We start from the raw sequence: 21,165 nt of genomic DNA, 5'->3' as shown, positions 1-21,165 counted from the left end.
TTTAAAAGTTATGTGACTATAACACTTTTCTGCCTTTTGATAAAAAGAATCATTTTATCAAAATCGTTCATTTCTTAGATCTTTTATATCTGATTAGTCTACACTTAGGGCTTCCCTGGTGTCGCGGGCTAGAGAGTCGGCCTGCCGCTACAGTAGATGCAGGCTCGATCCCTGGTCAGGAAGAGTCCCAGGAGAAGGAAATGGCACCCACTCCAGTATTCTTGCCTGGGAAATCCCATGGACAGAGGAGCCTGGGAGGGGGGTTACAGTTCTTGGGGTCAGACATGACTTAGCAACTATATAAACAAGTCTGTACTTACACCATTATTGAAGAACTCACAAATGACCAGACTCAGAGACCAAAGATAATGTGAAATCTTGATGTGAGGATTAAAAAACAAAAAATGTGCTTAAGAAAGCAAAATTATTTGATATTAAAAACATGGGGATGTCTCAGTCATAGAGGCAAGGTGGGTTTATCTTAGTATTAGAAAATCTTAAGGAAATGTTTTTGAGAAGAGATGTCAGGACACTTTTCTCTCTGTTAACTCAGTTCTCTTTGAGGGTTAAACACAGAAAGCTGAAAAGGCTATGTTTTGCTCTAAAGACATGTTATTAATACTGGACAAGGTTTAAAAATCATCCTTTGAGTCATGTTCTTCCATGTAAAGGCTTTTGGGATTAAATTAGATGTTTTCTACACAGTATTCACTTCAGATCATCAAAAGTTTTTTTGTTTTCTTTTCTTTTTAAAAAGTAAATCACACTCCAGTATTCTAAACCGTGTATGAAGCAAAGTAGATTATACCTCCTAACATGTATTGTTCAGAGTGCTCTGGATAGACAAGTAATCTTAAAATGTGGACACTATTCACCACCAAATGGAGGTTTAAAAATATTTCAGTTTGTGGACATATAATTTCTAGATCAGGCTAATAATTTAAAATAGAAAAAAATAACTGACCTGAAATTTTAATTCATAGTAATGTTTCTTTTTTTTTAAGGTGTGAACAACAGTGATGAATTATTTGAAAGGTAACTATCTTAATTCATAGTTTTACTTGCAGTTAGGTACAAATCATATGTTCTGGAAATTTTGTTGTTCATATGTATGTAAACTTTACACTAAATATTTTTTGTGGATTAAAGGAATGTAATTCCCATTGGGAATGGGATCTTTTAAGAAACTGATGATTGTTATGTTGTATCTCACTGTTTTAGAGTAGGTAGGTAGAGTATCTGCTGCATTTTCTTTTACTGCATATGTATTAAATTGCAATAGGCAGGACAGATTAGAAGCTGTCTTCTAGGTCTTACGTTTGCTCCTTTGAGAGTACATATGAAGTTGTCAATTACTGATGATTATGCTTTTCCACTGAGGATTAATGAGATTAAAGCAATAGAATGAAATTAGTTATATGCTTATCATTTTTTGTGTTCATTTATGCTCTTGGAGAGCGTAGTTTTAAATGCTTATTTTTGCTTAATATAAGTAAGTTGTGGGTACTGATTTGTATTTCTCATATTGCATTTGGGAATGAAGTGCTTCGGTAGATCCACTCCAGATGAGTGAACTGACTGATATTGCAGACATTATCAATGACCTTATAACAAAAGATGGAGTTTCCAGTGAAGAGCTCGGCCTAACAGAGCAACAGGCTAGGAGCATCTCCAGGTAATCATTGAATAATTCATTTTTAACCTGTTTAAAATGATTATGGTTTAAGAGTATTAAAAAAAATGACCATTTTTGGTGATTTTTTAGAAAACAGATTCAAAGCTTACATAGATTTTTTTTTCTCTGTTAATAGATTTTGTGATGTTTGTGTGTCATTCCTCCCCTTCCTCCAACAATCATAGACTGGCTTCTGTAACTAATACAGCACGTCTGTATCCTGAGTTTTCTGAAGGTCTCATCGCTCTGAGTACAACATAAATATAATCCTGTTTCTTCTTAAAGTAATTAATAATTTAGTTCATAGTACTTTACCCTAGACATGAACCTTTAGAATACATTTTAAATAGCTTTTCTTGGAACATTATGTTAAAATGTTTTTCCTTGTTGCCTTTCCTGGGCCATGAACTGGTTTTTGATAGAATAAAGGCTGCCTCTTCTATTGATGCTTCCTTGGGATACATACACCTTTTGGCTTATTGATTCATTGGGGGTTGGTTGGATAGGGTACTCTCTGCCTGGAGCATCTCAAGAGTTCAGACTCCCAGAAGAAAAGCAGGTGTCTAGTGTGAAACCACACTGTCTCTGTCCATAACCCGTCTTCACGTTAGGATGGTGTCTTCTTCCCACGCTGCGTGTTTGAGTCGGCCCTGAATCGCTGTCTCACACCACCTTGTTTCTTGGGCCACTGTTAGTGCTGTTTGTGTAGAAGCCAGGATGGGATTAGATGTACAAAAGCTGTATCGAGAAAATTCCTGAGAGGAAGAAGATCAGAAGTGAGGCATCAGACCACAGTGCAAGTCTGGCCCCTCCCTGTGGAGGAGAGAAGGCTGAGTCAGTTAAGTCCAGAGTACAGTGTGGTTCTAGGAAAGCTTCAGCTGGGTCAGTGGTGAGACATCAAGCCAGAGTCAACTTCAGAGGAGTCCTGTCTCTTATAGGTCAGGGCCAGCCACAGCATCCCTGCCATGCTCCTCATTAGCTCAGGTTGGACCCTGGGAAGTACAGCCTGAGCAGGAACCTGAGGCCAGCTCCGGGTCCAGGAGGGCTGCAGTTTAGAGGTCATCTCTGTGTAATAAGTTCTGGAAGTGATTGAGATGGTCCAGGAATAGATCGATGAAGAAATCCAGAACCTTTAGAAACATTCATATTGGTGGTGAGCAGAGAAGAAGGATGCCCAGTATAAGAGGCTGTGTTGTGTTTTGAGAGTGAGAAAAAGACCCAGGTAAGAGAGAGTTTAAAGCAGAAAGGAGAAGCCAGTTGCACCAGATATTATAGAGAAGTCCAGTAGGAGGAAGACTGAAGAGGCTCTTGGTGACCTGAGATTTTTGTCAGTGGATTTCAGGAGACAGGTTGGAGCAAATTGACTAGACATCAAAGCATATGACTGGAGTGGGTAGCCATTCCCTTCTCCAGGGGATCTTCCCAACCCAGAGATCCAACCCAGGTCTCCCACATTGCAGGCGGATTCTTTACCATCTGAGCCACCAGGAAAACCCAAAAGAATACTGGAGTGGGATGTCATGCCCTCCTCCAGGGGATCTTCCCAACCCGAGGACTGAACCCAGGTTTCCTGCATTGCAGGCAGATTCTTTACTGTCTGAGCCACCAGGGAAGCCCATATGTATGCATGTATTCCCTCTCTCTGGAGCCTCTCTCCCACCCCTGCCCACCCCAACCCCGATTCCACCCCTCTGGGTCATCCCAGGGCACTGAGCTGAGCTCCCTGTGCTGTACAGCAGTCTCCCGCCAGCTGTCCGACATACTCATGGTGGTGTGTATCCATCAGTGCTGCTTTCGCAATTCATCTTAACCTCTCCTTCCCAGCTGTGTCCACAGGTCCATTCCCCACATCGGTACCTCTGTTCCTGACCTGCAAATACGTTCATCAGCACCATTTTTCTAGACTTCACATATATTCATTAATATACAATATTTGTTTCTCACTTTCTGACTTACTCTGTATGACAAGGCTCTGGATCCATTCACATCACTACAACTGACTCATTTCCTTTATATCTGACTGAGTAATATCCCATGGTGGAGAAGGCAATGGCACCCCACTCCAGTACTCTTGCCTGGAAAATCCCATGGATGGAGGAGCCTGTTAGGCTGCAGTCCATGGGGTCGCTAAGAGTCTGAAGCGACTTAGCAGCAGCAGCAGCAATATCCCATTGTATGTATGTACCACATCTTCTTTATCCATTCATCTGTCAGTGGACATTCAAGTTGCTTCCATGTCCTGGCAGTTGTAAATAGTGCTGCAGTGAACACTGGGGTACTTGTACTATCTCCCTAACAAATTTAAAATCAAGTGATGCACTGCTGGTTAAATTTCTCAGGATTCAGCATCCCTCAGGTAGACGTCCACAAAGAACTGAGAAGGAGAGAAGAGAGATTCAAGTCTGGATGAAAAGAAAACGAAAAGAAAGAATGGCAGAGTACTTAAATCAGCTGGCAGAGAAGAGAGGGCAAGAACACGATCCTTTCTGCCCCAGGAATAACCCAGTAAGTAATCAAGGGTAATTGAATTATCACAGAATATGCATAACTTTTTCCTGGCAGGTATTCAAGAGAAGGATGAACATAATTCAGAATCATTTATTATTTGATAGAAAAGTCAGCATTTTACTTAAGTCAGGGAAAATTAAGAAATTACCTTAACAAAATGTAGCAAGGGACTATAAACCATGTTTGATTAAACTGTCTTAAATATTTTTTCTCCATGAGGCTAATCATGGCTCTAACATTTTAACCATTGAATGAAGAGATCAAGGGATTGGGCGACCAACTGAAGTCACTCCCTTAATTTTCAATGAAAGTCAGTTGCAGTCGAACAACTTGATGATGTATGTAGTAAAGGCGTTTTAAAAATCAGTTTTCTCTCTGTAAGTTGTCTACAAGAAAACCTTTTTAAAGTATGGTCCAGTCGTGTGCCAACAGAGCAGTGGCACTTCTGTGTGTGTAAAGCTTTCCTTTAAACTGTCAGCGTTTGTTTACCGAGTCCTGACTATGGACATCACCACGGCTAGGTCAGAAGTGTTCTGCTTCAGAAGATGAAATAAGGCAGTATTACTTGGATGATTATATAACTATGAAAGTCACATTTACATTACATTTGGATTATAGTGTATCTTTTACTTTGTAATCTGAAATAAATATGATACTTTATTTTTTTCACCATCATTAGGGAAACACATTTTATAAAATAAGTGAATCTTCCAAGAAAGATTATCACATTTAAGCACCAAATGTGCAAAAGTAGGTGAACTATTACTTAATGTCATTTATTTACCTGTGTCTGGAGAAGGCATGCTAACATTAGACGACATTTTGTTGATAGCTCTGGAGACATGATAATGACCTTCAGAGCTTGAAGACCAGAATCTTACAGTGCGTGTGTATATGTGTATTCTTCCACCCCATGGAGGGTGAGTTCCCATATCACCCTCCCATCAGCCAAACAGATACCCCAGATGGTTAGAATTATATCCAAATTTAGAATAAATTAACTCTGAGGGTGTTGGGACTGTTTTGTTCTTAGACTTTGTGACATCTCCTTCAGTATTGCAGGTAAATTTTAGTTTCTATTTGGGTAAAGATATGGAACTAGTGAGGGATTAATGTAATTTAAAATTTACATTTTTATTAGAAATCAATAAAACATTGCATTTATTATTGACTACTATATAGGACCTTGAGAAAGTGAATTCACTTCTCTATGTATGTTTTTATATACACAGTCATCCCTGTGAAAGGACTTACCCTCATTAGTAATTCAATAGTAACTCAGTATTTCGGAATAAGACATATTTATAGCTGATGTTGGCCAGTTTATCTTGTGTCGCATGCATTTTGAAGACTTTACAAGTCACAATAAACCTACTGTAGTAGGTTTCTGGCAAACATTTTAAAACATTAAAATGATGGTTTTGAATGCCTCACTCATTTCTGCTTTTATCAACCAAGCTCTTGGTGAGATTAATCACAAGACAGAGTACAAAGTATAGGCGTCTCCATCCTGAAATGTGTCTGTTTTCCATTTTAAGTTGCAGCTGATAAGGATCTCTCCTTTTGAGAAAATATATGAATTTAGCTGCTAAAATAGACTTTGTACTCTATTTATTAAATTGGATTTTATTTTAATTACATGATGCTTTAACATTTTCATGTTTTGGGCTGGAGTAGGCAAGATTCATCAGATATGACAATGTTTTATACTGTTCCTAAATAGCAAAGTTATATTTTAGCTTCCTATTAAAATTTATTAGTAGAATTTTCATGTTTTCCGTGGATTGTAATGGTTTAATTATTTGAACTGAACGGTAATGAACTAACTGGTTATTTCTCGTGCAGTTTTACATGACTTCAAGGGAAATCAGGCTGAGACAAAAGATGAAGCATGAGAAAGACAGGTGGGTTCGGTGGTCGCAGCCTGGTCACTCTCCCACTCACTTGAGACCGTAGGTAGCGCCTTGGGCATGCCGGTTTCCATAGCAGTCCCTTTTTGCTGATAAATAGAAAAGTGTGGGGGGTAACTGCAGGGAAAGTAATTAGATCCCACTATCCTTTTTAGGGATTTGCTTTCAAATGTTGTTTATTCCATTCAATTTTTGTAACTTATTTCTGAAATCCCTGTCCCTCTCCCAATCCAAATACGTGTGTGCGTTTTTTAAGCACCCCACTGCTGCCTCTGCTAAGTCGCTTCAGTCGTGTCCGACTCTGTGCGACCCCATAGACAGCAGCCCCCCAGAATCTCCCCCGTCCCTGGGATTCTCCAGGCAAGAACACCGGAGTGGGTTGCCATATCCTTCCCCAATGCATGAAAGTGAAAGGTGAAAGTGAAGTTGCTCAGTCGTGTCTGACTCTTAGCGACCCCATGGATTGCAGCCCACCAGGTGCCTTTAATAATACCTCCTAATGGTTTTCAGAAAGCTGACATTTGAATTTGCATTGAACTGCATTGAAGAAAATCAGTACTAGGTGGTCTTCAAACACCGTGTTCCCTCTAGAAATATGAAGTGAAAGGGACTCTCTTACTAAATGTTATTTAATTTTTTATTTTAAAGATTGCTACTCTCAGACCACTATAGTCGTCGAATCTCACAAGCATACACTCTGATGAATGAACTGTTAGCTGAATCAGTACAACTTCCAGCAGCTGCTCAGAAACCATTGCCTAACAGAAAAGCTCACATTCCCAGAAGGCAACTCTCTCCTTCTCCAAGAGGGTAAGACGAGGTTTGGCGTGTCATTTGGCAAGATAACGCCAGGCGTGATAGTGTGGAGCACCGTTGTGACTCGGGTTCAGTGTGTTTGCTCTGAAATGTGGTGATAAAGTGAAGGGGAACAGTGCCATCATTAGTTTTCATCAGTTTATAGAATCACCAAGGAAAAGGACAAAAATGGCATTAAATATCTAATTAAGACATAGCAAAGCACTTCTGAGTGCCTAATACAGTCTTTATATCCATTCAATCCTGTTTTCTTCCTTTCTGTAGTTTTTGTGACATTCCTTCTGTAATTTGCCTCCTACCTGCTCTCCCTGTTTCTCCAGTTGGTTCCACCCTTGTAGGAAAACGATGGTCCTCATCAGCTTACTGCTTCTTCTGCTGTCCCCTCCGAGTTATTGCCGATTCAGTTGTAGATACTGTCATGTTTCTTAAATTAATGACCTGCACTCAGTTTGGATATGAGTTCAGTAGGCAAGGATTAATTAAACATGGATGCTAAAGAAAAGCACCCAAGAGTAAAGTTTCTCATATGGCACACAAACACAAAATTTGTTAGTGACACATAAGGAGGAAATGAATTAGCAGTTTAATGTTGTTAAAAATTACCACCTTTGACAAAATAACTGATTAGGTTTGTAAACATGATCTCGTAACTTAAGAACCTAGAGGAAATGCTACCCAACGCAAACCTAGATGTAATCATATTACTTGCGTGTAATTTGAGGTGTAATCAAAATAGTAGAGATTCTCTTTGAATATTTCTTAGAATAATGCACACTATTTAATACATAAATAACTGGCAAATGTATACAGCCTTTGAAATGATTAGAGAGATAATAAAAACCAATTTCTTTGGGGAAAAAATGAGTAAACTTTGAAGTACAAGTTACTATATACTAAATGACCACTGAGGTGCAGAATAAGCCAAGTCAAATGAATGTATTAATCTGAGCTGAAATTTGGATTTTTGAAATATATCACTGATAGAAGAGTCTAGAATATAATTATGTGATTTCTACTTCAGAGAGAATCGACATGGTCACAATTTCCCAATATACAGACCTGGAAAAGTCAGACATACATCCACCAAACCAAGTTATACCCAAAAGGGGAGACCTTTTGGGCAATCTCAAGGCTCACCTTGGCCACGTGGTAAGATTGAGAGCTTTCTTTTATCTTGTGTAATTTGGACCTATTCTTTCTTGGTTCCAGAGTTGTGTTTTCATTAGTGAAAAGTTTTAAATCTCAGTTAAAAGCAGTTCCCATTTCAACAGAATGCAAGAGACTGATGAAGATTTAGCTGTACTGGAATTTTGTTCTATTACTTTGAAATGAGAAGACCCTAGGAATCTTCATAAACTAATGGCCTTTAATTCTGTGTGATATGACTTATTTGGGAATCAGTTTCTTTGATGTGTCTGGTTAAAGATGTAGGTATTTTTACAATCAACTTCTAATAGATTACAGGATGGATATATCAAAGAGGAGGAATAGAAGAGGCTCAGATGGAAATAATGTTTTTACCATTTTTGAATATTCTTTTCCATATTTAAACATATAGTATCTGTTATTTACTTATTGGTGGGCTTCCCTGGTAGCTCAGCTGGTAAAGAATCTGCCTGCAATGCAGGAGACCTGGGTTCGATCCCTGGGTTGGTAAGATCCCCTGGAGAAGGGAAAGACTACCCACTCCAGTGTCCTGGCCTGGACTAGCCATCCTTTAATTAATTTTGCCATATTTGGGTTTTTGTTACTAAAGTAAAACATATTTATTTGTTTAAAAATGTATAATTATAGCTAACATGTAGTATAAATATAGACAGCTAAGACTGTATAATAATAACTAGTGAGCCAGGTTCTGTTTAATTATTAGAATTACAACTCTGTTAGAAAGGTAGTACTGTGTTCCCATTTTAAGCATCAGAAAGCTAAGGCAGAGAAAGTTGAAATAACTCCCCAAGATCAGATATCTAGGAAGTGGTAGAGTCTGTATTCAAACCCAGTCAGGGCCACATCTAAAACGTGACCTTTAGTATGCTGCCTCAGTTGAGAAAATTGGAGTTTCCATAAATCACAGTCCTTTAGATAAAATTTTATAATTTTGTTAACTCTTGATTTTGGTTGACAGATTACAATAAGAAAACTGTTCTTTTTAAAACTAGAATTTCAAAATAGTAACCTTTAAAAACTTTTTTTAAAAATTTTATACCTTATAAATTTACAAAAATTAAATATCCAAAATTGGAGAGGATTTTAAACTTGAATCATGGTTTCTTAATATCATATGGAAAAGTCTTGGATTATGTGGAAATACGTCTTTTTTCTTGGACCTGTCCAGTGTTAGGCTTGTATTGTTACGTTGCACTTGACTGGGCTGAGACCTCGGCCCCCTATGGACCCATTACGTGCCCCCTCTTGCTGAGCTATGCTTGATGAGGTGTTCCAGCTGCCGAGGCACACAGAAGTCCTCAGTAACCCCCAGCCTGTGCAGATAAGTCCAGACCCTCTCCCCAGCCTGCAAGGTGTCTTCCCCATCAGTTTCCTTAGCCTCCTTCCTCCATAACATCCAGATAACCCATGACACTTGCAGGCTTGTTTTCCAAACACATGCTGTGTGCTCCCATTCCAGCACTCAAATTTCCCCTTATTACCGTAATGATACCCTTCCAGTGTCTTGGAAGACATCCCTAATTTCAGTTATTTAGCTGTTCTAACCTGATGTAATAATTTTAACATCTATGTTTTCATTTTTAAATTGGCTAATACTTAACTTGCACAGTGGTATGAACAGTAGAGACAAATAGTAGTAGCATTGGGGGGGACCTCCCAAAGGTGGCTCCGTGGGAAAGAACCTGCCTGCCAGTGCAGGAGGTGTGGGCTTGATCCCTGGATCGGGAAGATCCCCGAAGGAAGAAATGGCAACCCACTCCAGTATTCTTGCTGGGATGATCCCAAGGACAGAGGAGCCTGGTGGGCTGTAGTCTGTGTGGTCACAAAGAATTGGATATGACTGAGCAACTGAGCTCAGTAGCACAGTAGCACTGGTAACAAATCAGGTTTTTTTATTTGTTCTCTGAATCCTCAATCCAATGTTTCTGCCCCTTCTGAGGCACTACTGCAATGGGCCTTATGTCGTAGTCATGTATAAAGTTGGTTTTGTCCCATTATAGACTAAATGTTTTGAGGGTAGCAAGACTCTCTTCATCTTGTGGTGGTGGTGGTATTCAGTTGCTAAGTCATGTCCTACTCTTTGCAAACCCATGGACTGCTACACGCCAGGCTTCCCTGTCCTTCACTATCTCCTGGAGTTTGCTCAAACTCATGTCCATTTTGTCGATGATACCATCTCACCATCTCATCCTCAGGCACCCCCTTCTCCTCCTGCCCTCGGTCTTTCCCAGCATCAGGGTGTTTTCCAGTGAGTCATCTCTTCAAATAAGGTAGCTACATTATTGGAGCTTTAGCATCAGTCTTTCCAATGAATATTCAAGGTTGATTTTCTTTAGGATTGACGGGTTTGATCTCCTTGGTGTCCAAGGGACTCTCAAGAGTCTTCACCAGCACCACAGTTCAAAAGCATCAATTCTTTGGTGCTCAGTCTTCTTTATGATCTCTTACATCCATATATGATTACTGGAAAAACCATAGCTTTGACTCTATGGACCTTTATCAGCAAAGTGATGTCTTTGCTTTTTAATATGCTGTCTAGGTTTGTCATAGTTTTCCTTACAAGGAGCAAGCATCCTTTATTTTCACGACTGCAGTCACCGTCTGCAGTGATTTGGGAACCCAAGAAAATAAAATCTGTCACCGTTTCCACTTTTCATCCATCTGTCTGCGATGAAGTGATGGGACTGGATGCCATGATCTTCATTTTTTGGATATTGAGTTTAAGCCAACTTTTTCCCTCTGCTCTTTTACCCTCATCAAGAGACTCTCTAGTTTCTTTCCCTTTCTGCCACTGGTATTGTATCATCTGCGTATCTGAGGTTACTGATACTTCTCCGGGAAATCTTGATTCCAGCTTCTGCTTCATCCAACCCAGCATTTTGCATGATGTACTCTTCATAGAAGTTAAATAAGCAGGGTGACAATATACAGCCTTGATGTACTCCTTTCCCAATTTGGAACCAGTCCATTGTTCCATGTCCAGTTCTAACTGTTGCTTCTTGACCTGCATGCAGGTTTCTCAGGATGCAGGTAAGGTGGTCTGGTATTCCCATCTCTTGAAGAATTTTCCACAGTTTGCTCTGATCCATACAGTCAAAAGCTTTAGCATAATTGAATAATTAGATAAATGGGGGGAAAAACTATCTAGTTTTTTGCCTAAAAATAGCTATTTATAAGCTAATTATTGTTCATGTATATTAATGGGTAGATATTATAGTACTTACACAGTAATCATAGAACAGTATATGACTAGCTGTTATCCAAGGGCCTGTCACTTAGCTTCCCTAGATCTCTAAAGGTAAGGTAGTAGAGGCAGCTTGAGGGACTGTGAACACAATGACCTTCCTGACTGCCTCTGCCACACCCAGAACCAGCCGTTCCCCTGGCAGCATTCAGAGGCAGTGGAGAAACCCAGTCAGTGAAACAGTCAACTTGACCCCACTGAGGCAAGTTTAGTCATTGTACAGATGAGAAGTTTGGATCCATCAAGATTTAACGATTCCCTGAAGTTCTTCTGTAAAAGAAATTTTCCTGAAAATACTTGTGGGTTTGACTATATATGTTGCTATCTGTCTTTTATAAAGCAGTATACAGTGGTTTTTTTTGGCTATTTTATTCATCCCTGTGTACAAACTGTTAAAGGTAAGCATCTTTTCTTCCCCTTGTTTTATGGTTAATTCTATCAAAAACAATATATAGAGACTATATAAGTATCTGAGAGGCATTATGGGCATAAATAATAGGGTCTAGCCTTTGAAATTAACCAGGTTCATAGCCCAGCTCCCTTGCTTACTTTGTGTCATCAGATATGTTTTTAAAAATCTACCTCATAGAGTTGTTGAGGATTATAAGTAAAATATTTTCAATAACATATACAGTAAATGGATGCTACCAATCCTGGAATTTAAGAACCCTTAATTGATCCTTCTCTTGGCATTTTGCCTAGGTATTCCACTGGGAATAGGCTTATATGCCTGGATTTTCCAGTTGCCAGAGATGTTGTTGAGGCACATGTGCCAGATGAGAAAGGGCTGTGGTTGTCCTATAGAGATACCAAGCCTCAAAGTAGACTTTCCCTTCCTTCAGCTACACTCTTGTTTTGCTTTCTTGGTTCAAATCAGCCGTCTTTTACTGTGCTCAGTTGCTTAAGTCATGTCCACCTCTTTTCAACCCCATGAGCTGTAGCCTACCAGGCTCCTCTGTCCATGAGATTCATGAGATTTTTCAGGCAAGAATACTGGAGTGGATTGCCGTGCCCTCCTTCCGAGATTCTTCCCTATCTAGGGGTTGAACCCATGTCTTCTGCATTGCAGGTGGACTTTTTACTGCTGAGCCATTGGGCCTCTACTAATCATATTTCTGTCCTCAGTGAATTTACAACCTGAAAGATGAAAAATTACACATACATACGGAAAGTTGAAGGAGTTTTCCTGTCTTTGTAGAAACTGGTACTTTTACCACACAGAGAAAAGCTGGTGCAGCCAAAATGGCGGTTAGAAAGGTTGTACAATCTCCAGTTATCATCCAAAAAGGTATGGGATAAAGGATAGAAAGTTCTGGGGCTTAATACTAAAAATTTTTAAATCATAAATCACTCTTAGAAATGTCAAATACAGATTTTAGTATGAAGAGTGTGGCTGGATGGTGGAATGGGCTTAATAAGCGTACTGCTCAACATAAAAACAAGTAGTCAGGAAGGTGCTGTGCTCACATAGCCATAGAGCACATAGACCCCTAAGTATGGCCAAAGTAGCTCTCGTCTGATCAGCTAGAGAGAAGGAAATTATAACTCATTATCTCAATTCCTGACATCTCCTCCAGCCCATCCCTCAACTGCTGTTACTTTTCATAATTTAAAACATAGTTTCACATTCATCCTCCTTTTAACTCTCAGGTTGTTAATGTCAGGTTGATAGGGCAACTCTTATCCCCATCTTAAGCTGAGCAAACTAATGCAGAGAAGTGGCCTCCTCACATACCCTTAGAACAATAGAAAGAACAGCTACAGACTGAAAGTAAGGGGATGGAAAAAGATATTCCTTGTAAATGGAAATCAAAAGAAAGGTGGAGTAGAAATACTCATATCAGACAAAATAGAACCCTAACCCTAACCCTAACATATCAGACAAACTTTAAAGAATATTACAAGAGAGAAGAACACTACATAATAATCCAAGATAAGATAAAACAATTGCAAACATAGGAGCACCTCAATATATAAGGCAAATACTAGCAGCCATAAAAGGAGAAATTGACAATAACACAACAATAGTAGGGGATTTAACACCCCACTTTCATCAGTGGATAGATCATCCAGACAGAAAATCAATAAAGAATCACAGTTCTTAAATGACACATAGACCAGATGGACTTAACTAATATTTACAGAGCATCCCATCCAAAAACAGCAGAATACACATTCTTCTCAAGTGCACATGGAATATTCTCCAGGATTGATGACATGCTGGGCTACAAAGCAAGCCTTCGTAAATTTAAGAAAATTGAAATTATATCAAGCATCTTTTCTGACCATAACACTATGAGATTAGAAATCAACTACAAGGAAAAAAAACTGGAAAAAACACCAATATGTGGAAGCTAAACAGTATGCTACTAAACAGCCAATGAGTCACTAAAGAAACCAAGGCATAGAGAAAAATGGCAGTGAAGGCACAGTGATCCAAACCCATGGGACACAGTTCTAAGAGGGAGGTTTCCAGCAATACAGTCCTACCTCAGGAAATAAGAAAAGCTTCAGATAACAATCAAACCTTACAACTAAAGCAACTACAGACAGAAGAACAAACAAAATCCAAAGTCAGTAGAATGAAAGAAATCATAAAGATCAGAGCAGAAATGAAAGAGATGAAGGAAACAGTTGAAAAAGATCAATGAAACTAAAAGCTGGTTCTTTGAAAAGATAAACAAAAGTGATAAACCAGACTCAAGAAAAAAAGGGAGAGGGCTAAAATCAATAAAATTTGAAATGAAAAAGAAGTTACAGTGGACACTGCAGAAATACAGAGGATCATAAGAGATTACTACAAGCAACTATATGACAATAAAATGGACAACCTAGAAGAAATGGACACATTCTTAGAAAAGTACAATCTCTGAAGACTAAATCAGGAAATAGAAAATATGAACAAACCGATCACAAGTACTGAATTGAAACTGATTTTAAAACTTCCAACAAACTCAAGTCCAGGACCAGATGGCTTCACAGGTGAGTTGTATCAAACAATTGGAGAAGAGTTAACAAAACTGTCTTTCTGAAACTATTCCAAAAGAGTGCCATGGAAAGAATACTCCCAAACTCATTCTGTGAGGCCACCATCACCCTGATACCAAAACCAGACAAAGATGGCACACAAAAAAAGAAAATGACAGGACAATATCACCAATGAACATAGATGCAAAAATATTCAACAAAATACTAGCAATACCTTAAAAGGATCATACACCATGATCAAGTGGGATTTATCCCAGGGATGCAAGGGTTTTTCATGCCTAGAGAATTTCCCTTAGCATTTGTTGTAAAACTGGTTTAATGGTGCTGAATTCTCTTAACTTCTGCTTGTATGGAAAGCTTTTGATTTCTCCCATCAAATCTGATCGAGAATCTTGCTGAGTAGAGTGTTCTTGGTTGAAAGTTCTTCCCTTTCATCACTTGAAATATATCATGCCATTCCCTTCTGGCTTGTAGAGGTTCTGTTGAGAAATCAGCTGATAATCTTGTGGGATTTCCATTGTATGTTGTCTTTATTTCCCTTCTTGCTTTTACATTTTTATCTTTGTTTTTAATTTTTGTCAGTTTGATTACTACATGTCTCAGTGTATTCTTCCTTGAGTTTATCCTGCCTGGGACTTTGTGCCTCCTGTACTTGGTTGACTATTTCCTGTTAGGGATGTTTTCAGCTATTATCTCTTCAAATATTTTCTCAGGTCCTTTCTCTCTTCTCCTTCTGGGACCCATATAATGCAAATATTGGTGTGTTTAATGTTGTCCCAGAGGTCTCTTAGGCTGTCTTCATTTATTTTCATTCTTTTTTCTATATTCTGTTTCACAGCAGTGATTTCCACCATTCTGTCTTTCATGTCACTTACCTGTTGTTCTGCCTCAGTTATTCTGCTATGGATTCCCTCTCGTCTACTGTTCATTTCTGTTCATTCTTCTACGTCTTTAGTAAACATTTCTTGCATCTTCTCCATTATTTTTCCAAGATCCTAGATTATCTTCACTATCATTATTCTACATTCTTTTTATGGAAGGTTGCCCAGCTGCACTTAATTTATTTGTTTTTCTGGAGATTTACCTTGTTCCTTCATCTGGGACATAATCCTATTTCTTTTTATTTTGGTTAGCTTTCCGTGATTGTAGTTTTTGGTTTGGAGGCTATAGTTCTTGTTTCTTCTGTCTGCCCTCTGGTGAATGAGGATAAGAGGCCTATGCCAGCTTCTGGATGGGAAGGACTGGCTGCGGGGAAAATGGGGGTCTTGCTCTGGTGGGCAGGGCTGTGCTCAGTAAAATTTCAATCCAAGTGTCTGCTGATGGGTGGGGCTGTGCTTCCTCCCCCGTTAGTTGTTTGGCCTAAGGCATCCCAATCCTGGAGTCTCCTGGCTTTCAGTTCAGTTCAGTCGCTCAGTCGTATCCGACTCTTTGCGACCCCATGAATCACAGCACGCCAGGCCTCCCTGTCCATCACCAACTCCCAGAGTTTACCCAGACTCATGTCCATTGAGTTGGTGATGCCATCCAGCCATCTCATCCTCTGCTGTCCCCTTCTCCTCCTGCCCCCAATCCCTCCCAGCATCAGGGTCTTTTCCAATGAGTCAACTCTTCGCATGAGGTGACCAAAGTATTGGAGTTTCAGCTTCAACATGAGTCCTTCCAATGAACACCCAGGACTGGTCTCCTTTAGGATGGACTGGTTGGATCTCCTTGCAGTCCAAGGGACTCAAGGGTCTTCTCCAGCACCACAGTTCAAAAGCATCAATTCTTTGGCGCTAAGCTTTCTTCACAGTCCAACTCTCACATACACATATGACTGCTGGAAAAACCATAGCCTTGACTAGACGGACCTTTGTTGGGAAAGTAGTCTCTGCTTTTCAATATGCTATCTAGGTTGGTCATAACTTTCCTTCCAAGGAGTAAGCGTCTTTTAATTTCATGGCTGCAGTCACCATCTGCAGTGATTTTGGAGCTCCCCAAAATAAAATCTGACACTGTTTGCATTGTTTCCCCATCTATTTCCCATGACGTGATGGGACAGATGCCATGATCTTCGTTTTCTGAATGTTGAGCTTTAAGCCAACTTTTTCACTCTCCTCTTTCACTTTCATCAAGAGGCTTTTTAGTTCTTCTTCACTTTCTGCCATACGGGTGGTGTCATCTGCATATCTGAGGTTATTGATATTTCTCCCAGCAGTCTTGATTGCAGCTTGTGCTTCATCCAGCCCAGCATTTCTCATGATGTACTCTGCGTATAAGTTAAATAAGTAGGGTGACAATATACAGCCTTGAGTATCCTTTTCCTATTTGGAGCCAGTCTGTTGTTCCATGTCCAGTTCTAACTGTTGCTTCCTGACCTGCATACAGGTTTCTCAAGAGGCAGGTCAGGTGGTCTGGTATGCCCATCTCTTTCAGAATTTTCCACAGTGTATTGTGATCCACACAGTCAAAGGCTTTGTCATAGTCAATAAAGCAGAAATAGATGATTTTCTGATCCAGCGGATGTTGGCAATTTGATCTTTTTGATCTCCTGGCTTTATGGTAGGGCTAATGGTGACCTCCAAGAGGACTTATGCCAAGACACATATCCCAGGACTGCTGCTGCCAATGCCCTGGTCCCCACAATGGGCCACTGCTGACCCATCAGTCCTTCCAATGAACACCCAGGACTGGTCTCCTTTAGGATGGACTGGTTGGATTTCCTTGTAGTCCAAGGGACTCTCAAGAGTCTTCACAGCACCACAGGTCAAAAGCATCAATTCTTTGGTGCTCAGCTTTCTTCACAGTCCGACTCTCATATCCATACATGACTACTGGAAAAACCATAGCCATAGCTCAGATTATGCAGATGACACCACCCTTATGGCAGAAAGTGAAGAGGAGAGTGAAAAAGTTGGCTTAAAGCTCAACATTCAGAAAACGAAGATCATGGCATCTGGTCCCATCACTTCGTGGGAAATAGATGGGGAAACAGTGGAAACAGTGTCAGACTTTATTTTTGGGGGCTCCAAAATCACTGCAGATGGTGATTGCAGCCATGAAATTAAAAGACGCTTACTCCTTGGAAGGAAAGTTATGACCAACCTAGATAGCATATTCAAAAGCAGAGACATTACTTTGCCCACAAAGGTCCGTCTAGTCAAGGCTATGGTTTTTCCAGTGGTCATGTATGGATGTGAGAGATACATGTATACGTACAACTAAATCACTTTGGTATACACCTGAAAACTAAGACAATATTGTTAATCAAACATTGTTAACTGCTACTCAAATATTGTTAATCAACCTGGAGAAGGAAATGGCAACCCATTCCAGTACTCTTGTCTGGAAAATCCCATGGACAGAGGAGCCTGGTAGTCCATGGGTTCACAAAGAGTCGGATATGACTGAGCGATTTCACTTTTCTTTCCTAATCAACCATACTCCAATGTAAAATAAAAAGTTAAAAAGTTGGCCAGAATTCAGTTTCCTTCTCTCACACCAACAGAACAGGAATTGCTAGAATCCTAAAGCCAAGCAGACCTTGTGATTCCAATATTAGATGAGATTGGCTGCCTTGGATTTGACAGTAAGAGTCACAATAAGGAACAAACTTAGCAATGAATCTGTCCTAAAGTATGCTTTGTTCTTTTCCCTGGAAAGGCCCCAATGCTCCCTGTCAGCACTGTATAAAAAGTCACAGAAGCGCTGGGCTCGCGCCTCAAACCAAGGAGGTGTGTATAGAGTATGAGAGAGAAGAGACTGTGGTGAGCCCGTGGTTGGTACCTTCAGACATCCGTGCGATTCTCCACGAGAGTCACAGTTCCCTGCTACAGGTATGCATTACTCCAAGTTGCAGTTTGCCTGGTGATTATTTGTATTCTTAAGGATTTTTTCTTTGCATATTTACTTATTTGTGTGTGTGTGTGGGATGTAGACATACTTCAGGGTTGTTAGGTCAGTTTGAAGTTGTGATTCAAAGCATCTACACTTTGGGCTGAATACTCCAGCATTTGTCTTTCAGAATTTTCCTTGACTGCGTATTTTCTTTTTAACAACAACAAAAACACAACCCAAACAAAACACAACAAAAATGTAAGAACAGAATATTGTACTCTAGGTGCGACAGTCCGCTGTCTACTCCTCAGGCCTGGTGCCAGCATCTCGTTGTGTCAAGTGGTCCCATCGCCAGTCCAGATGTGCTGGGCAGCGACAGCCCTGGTTCTCGCCACACTTCCGTCACTCTTTGGTGGATGAGCAGCTCTAGGGCCTTTGGAAAACTTAGCTCATGTGCCATTTATTTTTTTTTTTCCTCAGGACCACAATTCACTGTTTTTCTCAATTTGATAGGACTCCTCACCAACTGAAGAAAAGTCAGAGGCTCCTTTGGGGGTAGGTGGCACGGAGAGCTTGTCCGAGAGCACAGGCAGCATCCTGAGCAAGCTTGACTGGGATGCTGTGGAAGACATGGTGGCCGGCGTGGAGGATAAGAGCCTCTCTGTCCGCTGGGCCCTGGACCTGTAAGACCCGAACACCGCTCTGCCTCCACGTGAAGGCCCGCAACTCAGCGATGAAGTTCAGCAAGACTTTGTGGGTTTAAGGGAGAGAAGCAATGGAGGAAGCAATGTGAATTTACCACCTGTAGGCACCCTTACTTGGATTAGACATTTTAATAAGGAAAATAAACATTTCTCAATGATTTTACATTCAAAGGAAAAGGGTTAACTATAGTCGTATGATATGTTTTTGCATTTGACTTATTATCTTTAGGTATAATTTTTTAAATGATGAAATAAACAGTACCTTTCAAGCCAAACTTATATTTAAGCTACTTTCAATAAAAATCTATCTTGCATCTTCCTTTATCTCCTGAGTTTTGAGAAACAACCTTATGTGGGTAAATCTGATAGAAAAAAAAAATTCTTTCATGGAGGTGAAGTTCACTCTCTCACCTGAGACACTCTATAATGAACTCCATTTAAAACATATCCTAAAATTGTATAGGGCTTGACCTAGGAGTAAAAAGGAACTAACCACCTTCCACCAATTCTGAACTTCTCAATAAACCACATTTCATGTCGTCCAGATCTTCTGTCCTCTGTCCTCAGCTGAAAAAGACTTGGAGGAAGAAAAGGAAATGGATGATTTGGGTGGGGAAGAAAGAGACCGTGACTCCTGACTCTGGAAGGCGCATGTTAACTTCATGAGAACCGAGGGGCAGAGACCTGGGTAATTCTGGTGCTGCACCCAAACGGTGTCACAATCTTGGAAATAATTTTTTATGAGAAAAAACCTAAAAACCTTCACATATTTGTCCATTTTTAGTGCCGTATCAAAGAATATTATCTGAAAATGTTAAATGTTCCTCCTTTTCCAACTACCTACCTGTGTGAGACCAGACTTTTTTCATGCACTTCCACTAAAGACATCAATGCAGAAACTGGTTTGAGAATTCAGCAGTCATCTGTTAAACCAGAAATGAAGATACTTGTAAAACTTTCAAACATTGCCATGCATCACATGTTAACATTGAATGGGGGTTATTGTAATTTAAATATTTTTCTCAGTTTTCATTTCTGACATAAATATTGACAGATATACCTACATTAAAGCTCTTTGGGCTCCTCAATAACCTTGAGTATAAAGAGAACAAAAAGTTTAAGAACTGCTGCTTTAGCGCTAACAATGTGAACTGAGCCCACCAGACTTTTGTTGTTCAGTAACTCAGTCATGTCGGACTCTGTGCCCTGTGGACTGCAGCTCGCCAGGCTTCCCTGTTCATCTCTGAGCTTGCTCAAACTCATGTTCTTTGAGTCGGTGATGCAATCTCCATCTCATTCTCTGTCATCCCCTTCTTCTCCTGCCTTAAATCTTTCCCAGCATCAAGGTCTTTTCAGACTACATAGAGTCAATACTGACATTTCACTCTCACTACTTCACAATAAACTGGAGTTACACCTGTTCACTCCTGTTCTGATTTAAACATTCGGTTGGCTTTTGAGGGTATTGCCTCCAGTGTTTTTTCATTTCTCCCTTTAGATCCATATTTATGCGTAGTATTTCTCTTCTGACTGAAGATCATTAGTGTTTCTTCTTGTGAAGATCTGGCAATTCTCTCAGGTTTCACTGACGAACTATTATCTTTCACTGTCATTTTTTAAGGGTATTTTTGCAGCAGTTATTCTAGGGCCAGGTCTTTACTTCTAAGAGGGCCTTCCCGCTGTATAAACTGGATGCCTGGAATGTTAATAGGCTGTCAGCAAGATCTCTCCACGTTGTAGCTTAGCTGGGCCTCCAACATCCCCCGGAGACTGTTGTCTCTCAACGTTTTATTATAGTAACAGCTTTCTGGTAAAGCCTCTTGTACTCTTGCACAGAACTGGATATGAGCAGCTCAACTCTTGTCCAAGGACACCCAGGGAGCCCCCACACGAGGCCTTACAGAGTCTGGTCAATGGTTACCATCCTACACTTCGACTTCTGCCTCCTCAGCGGGACCGCTGTGGTCTCCTTGGACATAACTTGTTATGCTGGACTCGTGATGATACACTTAAAAAGCCAAGCACCGGTGAGACTTACCTTGCGAGCTTCTCTTCCCTCGGGGATCACCATCTCTTGCATGCTGTCCAGTGTCTAAAAGCAGCTGCCTCACATATACTTTGTCCAGTTTTATGGTTACAGCAGCAAGGCTAGTCCTGTATCAATTATTCTGTCACAGCTAGAAGCGGAAGTCTTCTCTGGTCTCGGTGAACTTTGCATCCATACAGCAAACCTGAAAGAGGACTGAAGGGGGTAGAACGTGTCAGTAGAGGACTGATGGTCCTAGGCAGTCTCCAGCATCTAGCTTGAATGTGTTCTTATGGTCTTCAAAAAACTGC

General features: G+C 40.2%; 1 protein-coding gene across 14 annotated transcripts in view; it reads left to right on the top strand.

Annotated features, from left to right (window-relative positions):
• The window catches only part of CPLANE1 (ciliogenesis and planar polarity effector complex subunit 1), a 107,120-nt gene extending 87,973 nt beyond the window's left edge, over positions 1 to 19,147 (top strand). For 13 of the 14 annotated variants that reach the window (XM_086361463.1, XM_086361460.1, XM_086361469.1 and 10 more), the window contains 8 exons: positions 1,005 to 1,035; positions 1,544 to 1,675; positions 4,015 to 4,180; positions 6,029 to 6,087; positions 6,742 to 6,903; positions 7,931 to 8,058; positions 17,951 to 18,123; positions 18,638 to 19,147. In XM_086361463.1, the coding sequence (XP_086217589.1) occupies positions 1,005 to 1,035; positions 1,544 to 1,675; positions 4,015 to 4,180; positions 6,029 to 6,087; positions 6,742 to 6,903; positions 7,931 to 8,058; positions 17,951 to 18,123; positions 18,638 to 18,811 (1,025 nt within the window). In that variant the 3' untranslated portion in view covers positions 18,812 to 19,147. Of the gene's footprint in view, positions 1 to 1,004; positions 1,036 to 1,543; positions 1,676 to 4,014; positions 4,181 to 6,028; positions 6,088 to 6,741; positions 6,904 to 7,930; positions 8,059 to 12,518; positions 12,609 to 17,950; positions 18,124 to 18,637 lie in introns of all 14 variants that reach the window. The other variant, XM_086361475.1, reaches the window with a different exon arrangement.
• Positions 19,148 to 21,165: the final 2,018 nt, after the last annotated feature.

Source organism: Bos grunniens, chromosome 20, assembly GCF_055505025.1.
Source record: "Bos grunniens cultivar Pamir isolate PY7600 chromosome 20, Bosgru_T2T1.0, whole genome shotgun sequence".
NCBI lineage: Eukaryota > Metazoa > Chordata > Mammalia > Artiodactyla > Bovidae > Bos > Bos grunniens.
Note: the sequence above shows the minus strand (reverse complement) of the source record. Positions and strands in the feature narration are given on the sequence as shown.